Raw genomic sequence first — 11,382 nt, forward strand, 5'->3', positions numbered from 1 at the left:
GTTTCAGGTTGGGTCCAGTATAAATCATGCAGACTGCAACCATCAGCTCAAAGCAGCCAAGGTCCCACTAGCCTGGTTCCCCACGCATTAAGTGGGATATGGCAAAGCCCCCCAAGCACTGAGGCCAGTGCCCATGGGCACAGCTGGCTCCACAAGCCAAACCAGACAAAAATAGCACAAGAAACACAGCACTGCTGCAGGGAACAGTGTCCCTGAGCTGAGGAAGAGGAGGCAGCCTATGCCAGGGCCAGCCGGGAGCTGCCATAGAGCCAGCATCAGCCAAAGGGTTTAGTGCTGTTCATGTGCAGTGCCATAAACCAGGAATTTAAACAGCATGTAACGAGCTCAGCTCAAATTAAGAGCAGGGCAGGAGGGAAACCATCCAGGTGGGATTCCTGCCTGTTGGGCCGTTGAGGGAGCTGGTCTTATCACACCCATCAAACACAAGGGCCAGCCAAGCAGAAAGCCCTATGGGACATGCAGGTGGCTCTGTAACCATGGCTGGGTGGGTTTAAACAGCTGGGGAAACCCAAAATCTTAGTGTTTGGGTGTTTTTCTTTCATGGACTATTTCACTCTTTCCCCTGCATGGCCCCCTTGGGTCAAGCTGTGCCTGGTAACCTGCTGCTGGGTGTCTGCAAAGGGAAGGGCTGGAGCTGGAACACTCACAGCAGCCCCAGGCTTTGCTGCCAGCACAGCGATACTCAGCCAGTGTCACAAACAGAAGCATTTAAGGGAGCTGTGTCTGCTCTATACCTCTTTGAGACATAGCTTAGGAAAGGTGCAGGTGCCCAGTTTACTGCAGCACCGAAAACTGGGGCCCCTCGGGGCTGGATGGGACTAAATCAGCAACTGCCATGCGCAACAAGGAAGCAGCATGTAAGCAAACCTAAGAATAGTATGTGATGCAATGCAGGGAAGTATGGACTTGGCGTGGCACACAGTGCAAACACTGTGAGCATGTGGACAGCGTGCAGTGGTGTGTAAGGACACGTGCCAACCGCACACAAAGAAAAGCCTGCAACCACCATGCAGCCACATACAAGAGAGCACACACAAAGCAGGCCACCCGTCAGAGAACCACGTGAGCTGCCTGCAGACAGGCAGTGCCCTTCCGCATGCAAGAAAGCGGGTGAACAGTGTGCAAAACCCCATGTGCACTGTGTGCCATGCAGCCAAGGTACCAGAGCCACGCTGTGCCATGCAGCTGCAGCAAACCCTGTGTGAGGGAGCGTGCAAATGATGCTTTAAATTTAAAAGGGGAAAGAAATGCATAAATACAGGTATTTTCTGTGAGGGTGCCCAGAGAAGCTGTGGGTGCCCCATCCCTGGCAGTGTTCAAGGCCAGGTTGGACACAGGGGCTTGGAGCCACCTGCTCTAGTGGAAGGTGTCCCTGCCTGTGGCAGGATGATGCCTGTGGAACTGGATGAGCAGTAAGGTCTCTTCCAACTCAAACCATGCCATGGTTCTGTAACTGTTTATAAAGGAAGGAAACTGGAGAGGCCACACCATGAACCCTGTGTTCAGTTCTGGGCTCCTCACTACAGGACAGACATTGAGGTGCTGGAGCAGGTCCCTGGAAGTGCTCACACCCGGTGTGGCCGAAGCCCTCAGTGCCATGGGTCAGTGATGGCCCTGGCAGCGCTGGGGCACGGTTGAACTCCATCGGACCCCACAACCCCACAGCTCAGCCCCAACCCCGCCGGCTCTATGTGGCTCCAGCCCCGCCACTCGTGGCGCGCCCAGCTCGCGCACGCGCGTTGCCCCCCACTCTCTCCGCGCACGCGCACTGCGTGCCCGCGGGGCTTCCCACGGCGCCGCCTGACGGACGGGCGCGTCCCCTGCGCCGGAGCTTGGCCCCTCGGCGGAGCGCGGCCGGTGCAGGCGGAGTGGGGGCAGCTGCGGCGGGGGCCCGGCGGGACTGCGGCGCCCTCTCCCATCCCTTCCCTCCTCAGGGCGCGGCGCGGACGGGTCCGCGGGCCCCGGGATGGCGGCGTGAGGCGGAGGCGCCGCGCCGTGAGTACGGGCCGCAGGGGAGCGGGCCGAGGGCTTGGCGGGGGGGTGTGCCGGGGCCTGCCTTACCTCCGGAGCGGCGGCGGCGGGGGGGAGAAGAGCCCCCATGGGGCGATCCGCGTCCCTGCGGGCCTCGGTGCCGGCGGAGGTCTGCCGGGGCGGGGGGAGCAGTTGGGTAACTTTGGGGGCCGGAGGCAGCGCTTGGCGGGTGCCGGTGCGGGGAGAGCGGGCTCCAGCCCCGCGAGCGCGCTGAGGTTATCGCCAGCCTCACATGGGAGCACGGCCATGGCGTGTGCCCGCCGCCACGGGCTCCTCTTCCCCCTCTACACCTCTGCTCTTGTCGGCACCTTCCAAAAGCAGGCCCAGGCCCATTTCCTCCAGAGCAGCACAACTCCCTGACATCCTTCCACCCAGCAGCGCGCTGCTGTGCCCGGCCGGGGACCTTCCCCCGTGGATGCTTTCATCCAGTTGCAAAGCAAGCGTACAACCCCTTTTGTTGTACAAGCATTGCTTATTACATCCCAAACGTGCAAGAGAATATGAAAACAAAGCTCTTAGATGCAGCCCACAACACGCCGATCTCTCCTGTACTTCATTCCCCCTGTATTCAGACATTGCAGTTGATCTTGAAAATACCGTGATAGCAGAGTACCCTTTGCCTTTTAACTCCCCAAAACCTCCTGTCAGTGCTGCATTTTTGCCTTTCTTTACCCAAGATGCAGAAAACTGGCCCTTATCAGACTGTATTCAGACTTCTGAAGCCCATCGAAGGCAGAGAGAAGAGATTCAAATTGAAACTGTTTTTCAGGGAACTTCGAATAGGCCTGGAATTGGTTATCTTTGGCAGTTAAATAGGCAGAGGGTGGGAATTAGGACCACTGAGAATTAGTAAATCAGTACAAATGAAGGTAGTGATACTTCAGATGATAACTGTTGATGCTGACATCTCTTCCCACCACAGAGCTGGCTGACTTCAGGATTTGTTCCTGTGATTTATTGTGCAGAGGAACACGGATCATACCCTGCCCTCCTGCTCACAGGGGGGGTTTATTCACCCCAGTGCTGGCAGGGCACTGCACTACCTCTGGACACATCAATCCCCAGTCAGTAATGAAGCTCAGAGAACAGCTGTGGAAGCAATGAAGACAGTGGCTTAGCAGAGCCTCTGCTTTTCATGAAACAAGGTGCTTTGGCTTGTCTCTGGCTTGAGAAATCAGAACACTTCATAACCCCAAGGCTTGGTTAGTCAAGGATTTGCTGCTCTTTTGGAAACTCTGTAATTGTATTGCACCATTTCTGAGCCTACATCAAGTGTTCAAGGCACAAACTTAACAGAGACTGGGCTGAGGCCTTTGCTAAAAATTGAAGACTCGCTTTTTCCAGCTGAGTCATACCAGCAGATAAAGCTTAAAAAAATAGAGTAAATAGGAGCAAGGCCAAAAACCCTGAAGTGAGATCCCTGATACTGTAAATAGGTCTTAAGTCTGACCAGTTATGGTGCTTGGGTTTTGAGAGAAGGGGTTGGCATCTGGAGAGCTGCTGAGATTCAGCTAAGAAAAGCAGGCTTGTTACTTGATAGCTCTTTCACCTCTTTCCCCCCCAATACTTTTGATATTGTGTATTTTTAGTAGGGTTTTGGGTGCTACATGGTATTTGAACACATGCTGGCAGTGTGAAGCACTGCCCACACACGCTGGTTCACAGCATGTGGCTGTGACAGGGTTTTTGGTTTAAGTGAACTGTACCACAGGTCAGCCTTACAGGTAAGAGGCTCAATGCAAGTCCCTGAGGCTTATTCTTAAGTTTATGTGCATTGTGTAACCTCAGAGATTTTTATCTGGACAGTGTAGGAGAAACTTCAGCTTCTGGGAAAGGGGGAGATTGGCACCCCCTAATAAAAAGGTTACTCAGTCTTTTATCACAGCCCTTTTGGCTGCCAGCCTGGGTGACTGTTTCTGTAGCATCTGCTGGGGATGTGCCTTGTGGACAGTACTGGCTTGACAGCTGCCTTGGTAAGGTCTGAACAAGCTTATCTTCTACATGCTTAGTGAAAGCTGGTTGATTATTCTCCCCTATCAGGGTAAATGGACTACTAAAGAATTAAGAGTTGAGAAAGGTACAGGCTTGGTGTTGACATACTGATGTATAAAACCTGTGGTTTAGGAACACCTCCCGGCCTCTTAATTGCTGAATTATCTTGTAGAATATCAAGGAACAGCTTGTGAGCTCCTCAGATGGATTTACACGCAAGTGTGACTGATGCACTGCAAAGCACTACAGACTTGAGCTGGGTTAGTCTTTTCACTTGACATAATTAAAGCTTAGTTTCTGTCTGGGAAAGGTTTGCAGCTACCCTCCCCTGGGATTGGAAAACCCTCCCCACAAACATATGCCAGTAGGACCTGCTGGTTTTGAATGGGCTTGGGAGGGTAGATGACAGAAAGAAAGTCTGCCAACACGATGGAAGCTGATTACTAAGCATGTGGAAAAGTATCGGTGTTTGCTTACTAGTGAGGTGAGCAGGGAGCCTCCCTGGAACGCCTGCTGGAGCTGGCAGGGAGGAGACTGGCAGCACATGGAGGTCAGGGAGAGCAGCGGGAGGGTTGCCTGTTCTCTGCTGCTGAGGGGTCTGAAGTGAGTTCAAGTGGCTCTGAGAGCTGCAGAGGAGCGAGAGGAGGCAGTGGTGGGGCGATGAAAAGGAGCTGTCTGGTAAACACGAGTGGCCGCCAAGTCAGATGATTGAGCAGGAGCACGAGAGCAGTCTAGAGGATAGCAGGACAGCAGGACACCAGCCTGGCCAAGGAACGGGATGATGAGTCAGGCAGGGGGAGAACAAGAGCAACTGGTTGAGGAAAAGCAGGATGTGGTTGTGAAACAGGGAACTGGTAGGAATACTGTTGGGTGACAGGTTATTATTTGCTCTGGCATGTGGTAATCTTTAGCCTAGATCATCAGGAGGGGACAGAGACAACAAGGTAGGAATTTTTAATTTGCAGGTTTCACCTTGCTTGAGAATCAAGGCAAAACTGGATGTTGTGTGGCTTCAAGAAGGGACTGCCTGTCCTGGACGCCAGGGAGACTGATGGTTCCCTGCTCAGTAAGAGTTACAGCAGGACATGCTGCTTCTCTTTGATTGATAGCATGGAAAGAGAGCTCTGTCTCACTGCCAGGTGTATAAAGGAATCTTGAGGGAGTAGCTAGGAAGAGTGTATGTTACTAGTGGAAAGTATGTGAGGAAGATAAAGCTGCAGAAGTCTCTCATAGGTACCTTGTCTAGGAACAGCTGTGGGATACAGCAACGGCTCTTCAAACTTTAGATGATGGATAGTGGAGAGGCACACGGAAATAGAAGCAAACTGACTACAGATACAAGACTAGCTTCAAATATTTTCATTTGTCAGAAGTCCTAGAGGTCTGAAGGGCATTGACATTGAAACTCACGGTAAGAATAACCACTATTAAATGCTTCTTTCTTCTGTAGTGGTTGCATCGATTGTTACAAGCAACTGGCTCTGGCAAGAAATATCAGCATTTAAATGTGTGTAACTTGTTCTGAGAGAGCTTTACATTTGTAGGAAGTGTTCAGGTAATTTTACATGCTTAAAATTGACTTGAGAATTACGACTTCAGCCTTTGCTGTGGTGAGGAGGCCAGACTGGAGTGAAATGCAGCTGCATCCCAAATTATAATTACACTCTTAAACTGTAATCAGGTGTAAAGTTTAGGGGCTAAAGGCTCAGTAGTGACACATTGCCTTATTAAAGCCTACTGATTTGTGACATTGTCCTGGAAGATTCTAGAGCTTTGTTCCAGCCTTGTGTTCTTCTGACGCATTGTCTTAGGTTGTTTTTTATCCATTCCTTTAGACACAGAAAACCCAAAGCAATTGACTGTGGGCACTTTAAAGCTTCAAGAAAGGGTGATGCAAAGATTACCATATGTGTCCAGCTACAGTCAAGCTGATGTGACTTCAGGGCTGGATCTAGCAAGAGAGTGACGTGATGTTTAGGCATTGTTTGTACTGCTCAGTGTTTGGAGCACTTGGGAGAGAAAGACTGTAGGAAACTTCAAGGAAGGAACATTTTGGGAGGATTCAGGCAGCTGCAGATCATTGACCTGGTACAGTTCTGTTGTATTCAGTCTGAACTAAAAAGCTGGATGGTGGGGTTTAATTACCTCCCTGTTCAAGTGTTTGGTGTTAAATTGTTCCTCCCCATTATTCCCCTGGGATAAAAAACATTACTTAATACTTCTGCAGTACTCCTACTCCAGAAACATCTCAGCAGTTCACAGAGGCTAGCAGACAGCATGGTTTCTTGTGAAATAAGTAGCTCATATTTCCAGTTTACAGATGGAAGAAACAAGCTTGGGACTAGGCTTGTCCTTAAAGTGAGTGACCTGCATAAAACAGGACAAATACTGGGAGTTTTATTCCTTTGACTTGATCCATATTGCAACGCGATACTCTTTGGCTGCCTTAACTGCAGCTTAGTTTTATTAATTGAACCCAGGCTGCCCTCTCTCTGCTGGAGAACACTCTCCTGCAGGAGCAGCAGCACACTTTCCCCAAATACTCTTTATCTGTTTGCCTTGGTGGAGATTCTGGCCTGCATTCTCTCTGACTAATATTAAAACAGCTCCTGCTGCTAAGAACACAGTGCGCAGCAGTGTGGTTCCTGCTTCTGACAACAGAGCTAGTTCATACCTGTGAGCTCACAGAGCTGTGAGATGAGTCTGACCTCTGTTTTTTTGGAAGAGAACCACGTGTGGTTTTCTCTTGGCTTTTCTGTGCAATCCCTCCTTCTCCCTTCCTTGGCCAGCAAATCCTTTCTCCTGCCAACAGGAGCCAGTGGAATGTGCTGTTTGTTTACCTTCTCACTCTTTCATCCTACTAACCTTCCCACCCTCCAGTTGTAATCCTGACAGGCTTGGCTCAGCCCTGCATCCTTCTGACAGAGCACTACTCACTGGAGTATTTCAGGAAAGGGATTGCTGCAAGAAGCTGTTGTGTCCAGACCCTGCTTAGTGGGGGTGAGGCTGTGGCATTCTGCAAGGCTGGCACCATCCTCTGCCTGTCTTTGTGCCCTGCCTGGCAGCTGCTTCCTTCAGCATTGCTGGTGCCATCATGATCTACTACAGGATAGCAGGGAAGAGCTTCCCAAGCTCTTTTCCAGCATTCCCATGCATGGTTTTTCCTTTCTGGGGTAATAAGCAATGAGTACACTCTTCTTATGGTTTCCCTACAGTATGAACTGTGGGAAAACTGCCAGTTATTTCCTCCCAACAATACTATATCTTCTAAACTGGTATTGCTATTCCAGACTGCAAAACTCCACTCTTCTGCCCCCTTTGACTAGTTCTTGCTCTGTATAAACACCTTAGTAAGGTATTTATTATTTTTAAAGCCATCTGAAATTCCTGGCTGAAGACGTTTGTACTGCTTAGTAGAAAACCCCACATACTTGGTGTAGTTGATGTGGTTGCTAAAGGCAGAAGCATGTCTTCTGGACTTGTGATGTGCTGCCATCCCTGCCACAAGCCCTTAAAAAGGCCACTGTTTCCACAGGGGTTTATAATAATCCAAGTGAGGAAATCCTGTGTTTACAGCACTTACGAAAATTACAATTTTGAGACTGTCTTTTCTTTGATCTATTCACATACTTTTTCTTATCTGACTTTAGCTGATTGGCAAGGACTATAAATCCTCAAGCAGGGACTGTCCTGCCTTTTGTTTTGCACTGTTGAAGCTTTCCTGGGTGGTTGCATGTATAGCTTGAATTTTATGCTGTCCTGCTGGAAGACTTCATAAGGGGTCTGTGCCTGGGAAGGAAGCAGACTCACACCCTAGACACTTCTTACGTTAACACTGCCCTAACGCTTTGTAGCACCTCGTACTTTACCCCTCAGTTATATTGCTTTATACATCACTCAGGTCTTGGGTGGTTTTGGATGAGTACAAGTGTAGGGCAGGTTGTGGCAGCTTGTTTTCCATTTCCCCCTCTTCCTTTCTGTTCCTGCCCTATACTAAAGAAGAGGGTCTCAGCTGTCAGCCTGGGCAAAAGCACACAGGATACATTTCTACACCAGCAATAACTGTGTCCCCAGCTGAGTGGCTCAAAAAGCAGGAAACTTTCTACCACCTCTGAGACACACCAGGATTTAGCACTGGGAGTTCAGGCATCGGCATATGATGCTTGGGAGGAAATGAAGTGTAGGAGAAGAATGTCTGTTAATTTTGTGCTGTGTTTCTCTGACAGTCTAACATTTTCCCCCCTCTTACAGAACAACCTGCCCATCAGAGGAGCTGCTGGAGACTGTTTTGGAGCACATCTGATCACTGCTGCCACAAGGCCCCAACCAGCCATCCACAATGTACTGCCTTCAGTGGTTGCTACCTGTCCTGCTCATACCCAAGCCCCTCAACCCAGCATTGTGGTTTAGTCACTCAATGTTCATGGGCTTCTACCTGCTCAGTTTTCTCCTGGAACGGAAACCTTGCACAATTTGTGCCTTGGTCTTCCTGGCGGCTCTATTCCTCATCTGCTACAGCTGCTGGGGGAACTGCTTCTTGTATCACTGCACAGGATCCCAGTTGCCAGAATCAGCTCATGATCCCAGCATTGTGGGCACCTAGAAAACGATCGTCTTCCAGTCTGCTGAGGGCTCTTGTTTTGCTTTTCAAAAGGGGTTAGGGCTAGGGAGGAGGGGGGGGTGTTAGGCATGTGACTGGAGTAAAGACAGCCTGTTTCCTGTAACTGTGTGTGGACTGGAGTGGCAAATTCCTCCCACTCTGCCTGTGAAATTCGACTTGTTTACTGTGTGAACTCTGGCAGCATCACCTGCTTTTTTAGAAGCAGATATCTTTCTTTCCCCTCCTTCCTATATCACTGGGAAGGGACACCAGCTCCTCCTGACTGAGCACAGGTGCAGGACCTAACTGCTGGCCTCTGCCCAGCTGCTTGCAGTGGTGCAGTTCTGTGTCACTCACTTGTCTGCGTTAGGCCATGGTGGTCTAACTCAGGGCTCTCAACCCTCTGATTCTGCTCAAGTAGCTGCAAGATTCTCTCCATTTTTCTGTGGAGCCAGTCTTCCCACCTTGCTGCTGCAGGGCAAGCTCGACAGCTCACAGATGCACTTGGCCAAAAGCTGCTGAAGCCAGAGGCAGTTGAGTCACCTCCTCCTGCTCAGCCTGCCAAAGAGATGCATGCACTGCCAAAGTGCTTTCTGAACTACTTACGCTCCAAGATCATAGCCTGAAAGCCTCAGTTATGCTGCTGCTTTTATAAAGCCTCACAGGTAGTGGAGACTGACTCTTTTCCTCCTTCTAGATTTCCAGGGTTTACCAAGGCTGTTGGGATGAATAACCAGTATGCTGCAAGATGCAGGGTTTTGAAAGCCACTGTGAACCTCACCCTGTAAAACTCATGCTAGTCCAAAAGGCCAGGCGTGGGCAGGGCAGGAGAGGATCCCAAGGTGGAGTCATGGCTTGAAGCAGGAAAGTGCTTCAGCCATTTTCAGTGTGTTTGGGCCAGGGGTGACAGAAAGTGCTGGTGCTACTGACTGGAGAAGGGAGGAGGCCTGAGGTGTGCCCAGTGTCTCCACCTCCCCTGGCAGAAGGAGGTCAAGAAGCTGTGGTGGTGGTTGTGGTGGGTCAGTCCTACAGCCACAGCTGTGCAGAGCCCCATGCTGTGTGCATTGCTCTGTGCAGCTGTGACTTCTGGGGAGCCCAGCCTGGAGCAGAGGTTGGTTTGTGAGAAGCCTTAGAGGGTAACACAAAACACTGTCTCTAAAGGTTTCCCTCCCCTTTGCCATCTGTTTCTCTTTACTTCAGCCTCATAGTGGAGAGCAGCAGAAGTGGCTGTTGCTCTCCTGAGGAAGTTCAAGCTATGAGGTTGTGAAACTTCCAGAGTATTGTTTGTTCATTGCACAGCTGTTCAAAATGTTTAATAAAGCTTTATAAACTTTGGTCTATGGCCTCCTGCCCAGCATGATGCATTGGCTGCTCATTGCAAATGCCTTAGCCCAGCAATCATGTGTCTCTATTGTTCTGTTCCCAGCACAGTAACCCCTCTCCAGCAAGAGGCAGAGCCTGTTCGCCCTGTAGCTCCTAGTACCAAATCTTGTTGACTGTTTAACCTGACCTGAGAACCATACTGGTGATGCTAAAACAGATTCATCTTGCACACAACACAGGAGGTAGCTTCTGGTTGTATCTCTGCACTTAAGTGACCCATTTCCCCTTGGCCTACTGCTTACCAAGTTAAACAGTTTAATTGCTGTGCCCTGGACACTGCTAATCTCCAGTGCCAGCTGAAAGAGCATTACCTCCCCAGCGCCTACGTGGTATGAGCCCGTCCCATGACACCACATTGTCCTGACCTATCCCCTGCTGTGGGCACCCAGGAACACCTTAGAGAGTTGGAGGGTGTAGGAGCTGTGCTGCTGGAGCTGAAACCAGCTGCTTCTACCTCTGCCCCAAAGCCCTGAAGACTGAGTCCAAGTTGGAAAGGGTTCAGGGTATATTAGTGTTTACATGCTTAAAAAAACAAGTGTGTGCCACATCACCAAGAATAGAAGTGACAGCTCTGTCACCTGCCAGGCCAAGGAAGTCCCTGTAGCTGTCATACCAACTGCAGGATAACAAATGGGAATGGGGAAAGCATCTCATTTGCAAGCTTCAGTAAGACTGGTGTACACTGAGCACCTTCTAAGTTTAAATCTAATGCAAGCTAATGCAGTCAGTTCTTCAGAGTGTTTTGGGTGCTAACGAGCCAGGTTATACTCTGTGGCAATTTAAATCCTAGCCAAGAAGCCAGACAGGCCTTTGGCTGAGAGCTTTGTGCACAGGCTTCAGGACAAGGCTGAGAGCTTTCCATCTCTGAGACCCATCTGGGAGACAAAAGCACTTCAGAAGAAGGAGGCTGCCAGTGACAGGAGAGATCTGGGCAGATCGATTGGCAAGAAACCTTTCTGCAGCACTCCCACCCGAGTGTAGGTAAAGAGCACGCTTTGATACACACGCAACCCTCCCAGCACATTGTGTTACTCTCTTCAGGGCACTGAGATACCATCTTTGTTTTAAACATAGAAAATTAAAGCCACTTCATCATGGTCAGACAGAAAGCCTCAGGCAGAGTGAGGAACCCAACCAGGGCTCTCATCCCATGCTAATGCCCTGCTTGTCCTTTCTGTATAAAAGACCATGAAAAACCAGCTGGTGACTGCAGAACAGGTCTAACCCGATGGCTTTTAGCATCGGTTGTCCTGCTTGTGCGCCACAAACTGGGCTGAGCCTGTACAGACGCAGCATTTGTGCTGTTGGGCAAGCATTTGCTGGCTATGTGGAAGAAATGAGCTGTTAAGGAGAAA

At 50.1% G+C, this 11,382-nt stretch overlaps 1 protein-coding gene across 2 annotated transcripts; it reads left to right on the plus strand.

The window, feature by feature from the left end:
* Positions 1 to 1,925: 1,925 nt before the first annotated feature.
* BLCAP (BLCAP apoptosis inducing factor) lies at positions 1,926 to 9,982 on the plus strand. 2 transcript variants are annotated; one of them, XM_061375627.1, is made up of 2 exons: positions 1,926 to 2,016; positions 8,296 to 9,982. In XM_061375627.1, exon 2 carries the CDS (start codon positions 8,384 to 8,386, stop codon positions 8,645 to 8,647), a length of 264 nt encoding a protein of 87 aa, XP_061231611.1. In that variant the 5' UTR covers positions 1,926 to 2,016; positions 8,296 to 8,383; the 3' UTR covers positions 8,648 to 9,982. The 2 variants fall into 2 exon arrangements, with proteins under 2 accessions (XP_061231611.1, XP_061231612.1); XM_061375628.1 differs by having other exon boundaries at positions 1,967 to 2,020.
* The last annotated feature ends 1,400 nt before the right edge of the window (positions 9,983 to 11,382 follow it).

This window comes from Neopsephotus bourkii, unplaced genomic scaffold (genome assembly GCF_033783945.1).
Source record: "Neopsephotus bourkii isolate Nb327-2 ecotype Australia unplaced genomic scaffold, CSIRO-AGI_Nbou_v1 NB_1663, whole genome shotgun sequence".
NCBI classification, from domain to species: Eukaryota; Metazoa; Chordata; class Aves; order Psittaciformes; family Psittacidae; genus Neopsephotus; species Neopsephotus bourkii.

Coding starts and splice junctions, on each gene's coding strand:
- BLCAP (XM_061375627.1), top strand. CDS start 8,384: ATGTACTGCCTTCAGTGGTTGCTACCTGTCCTGCTCATACCCAAGCCC.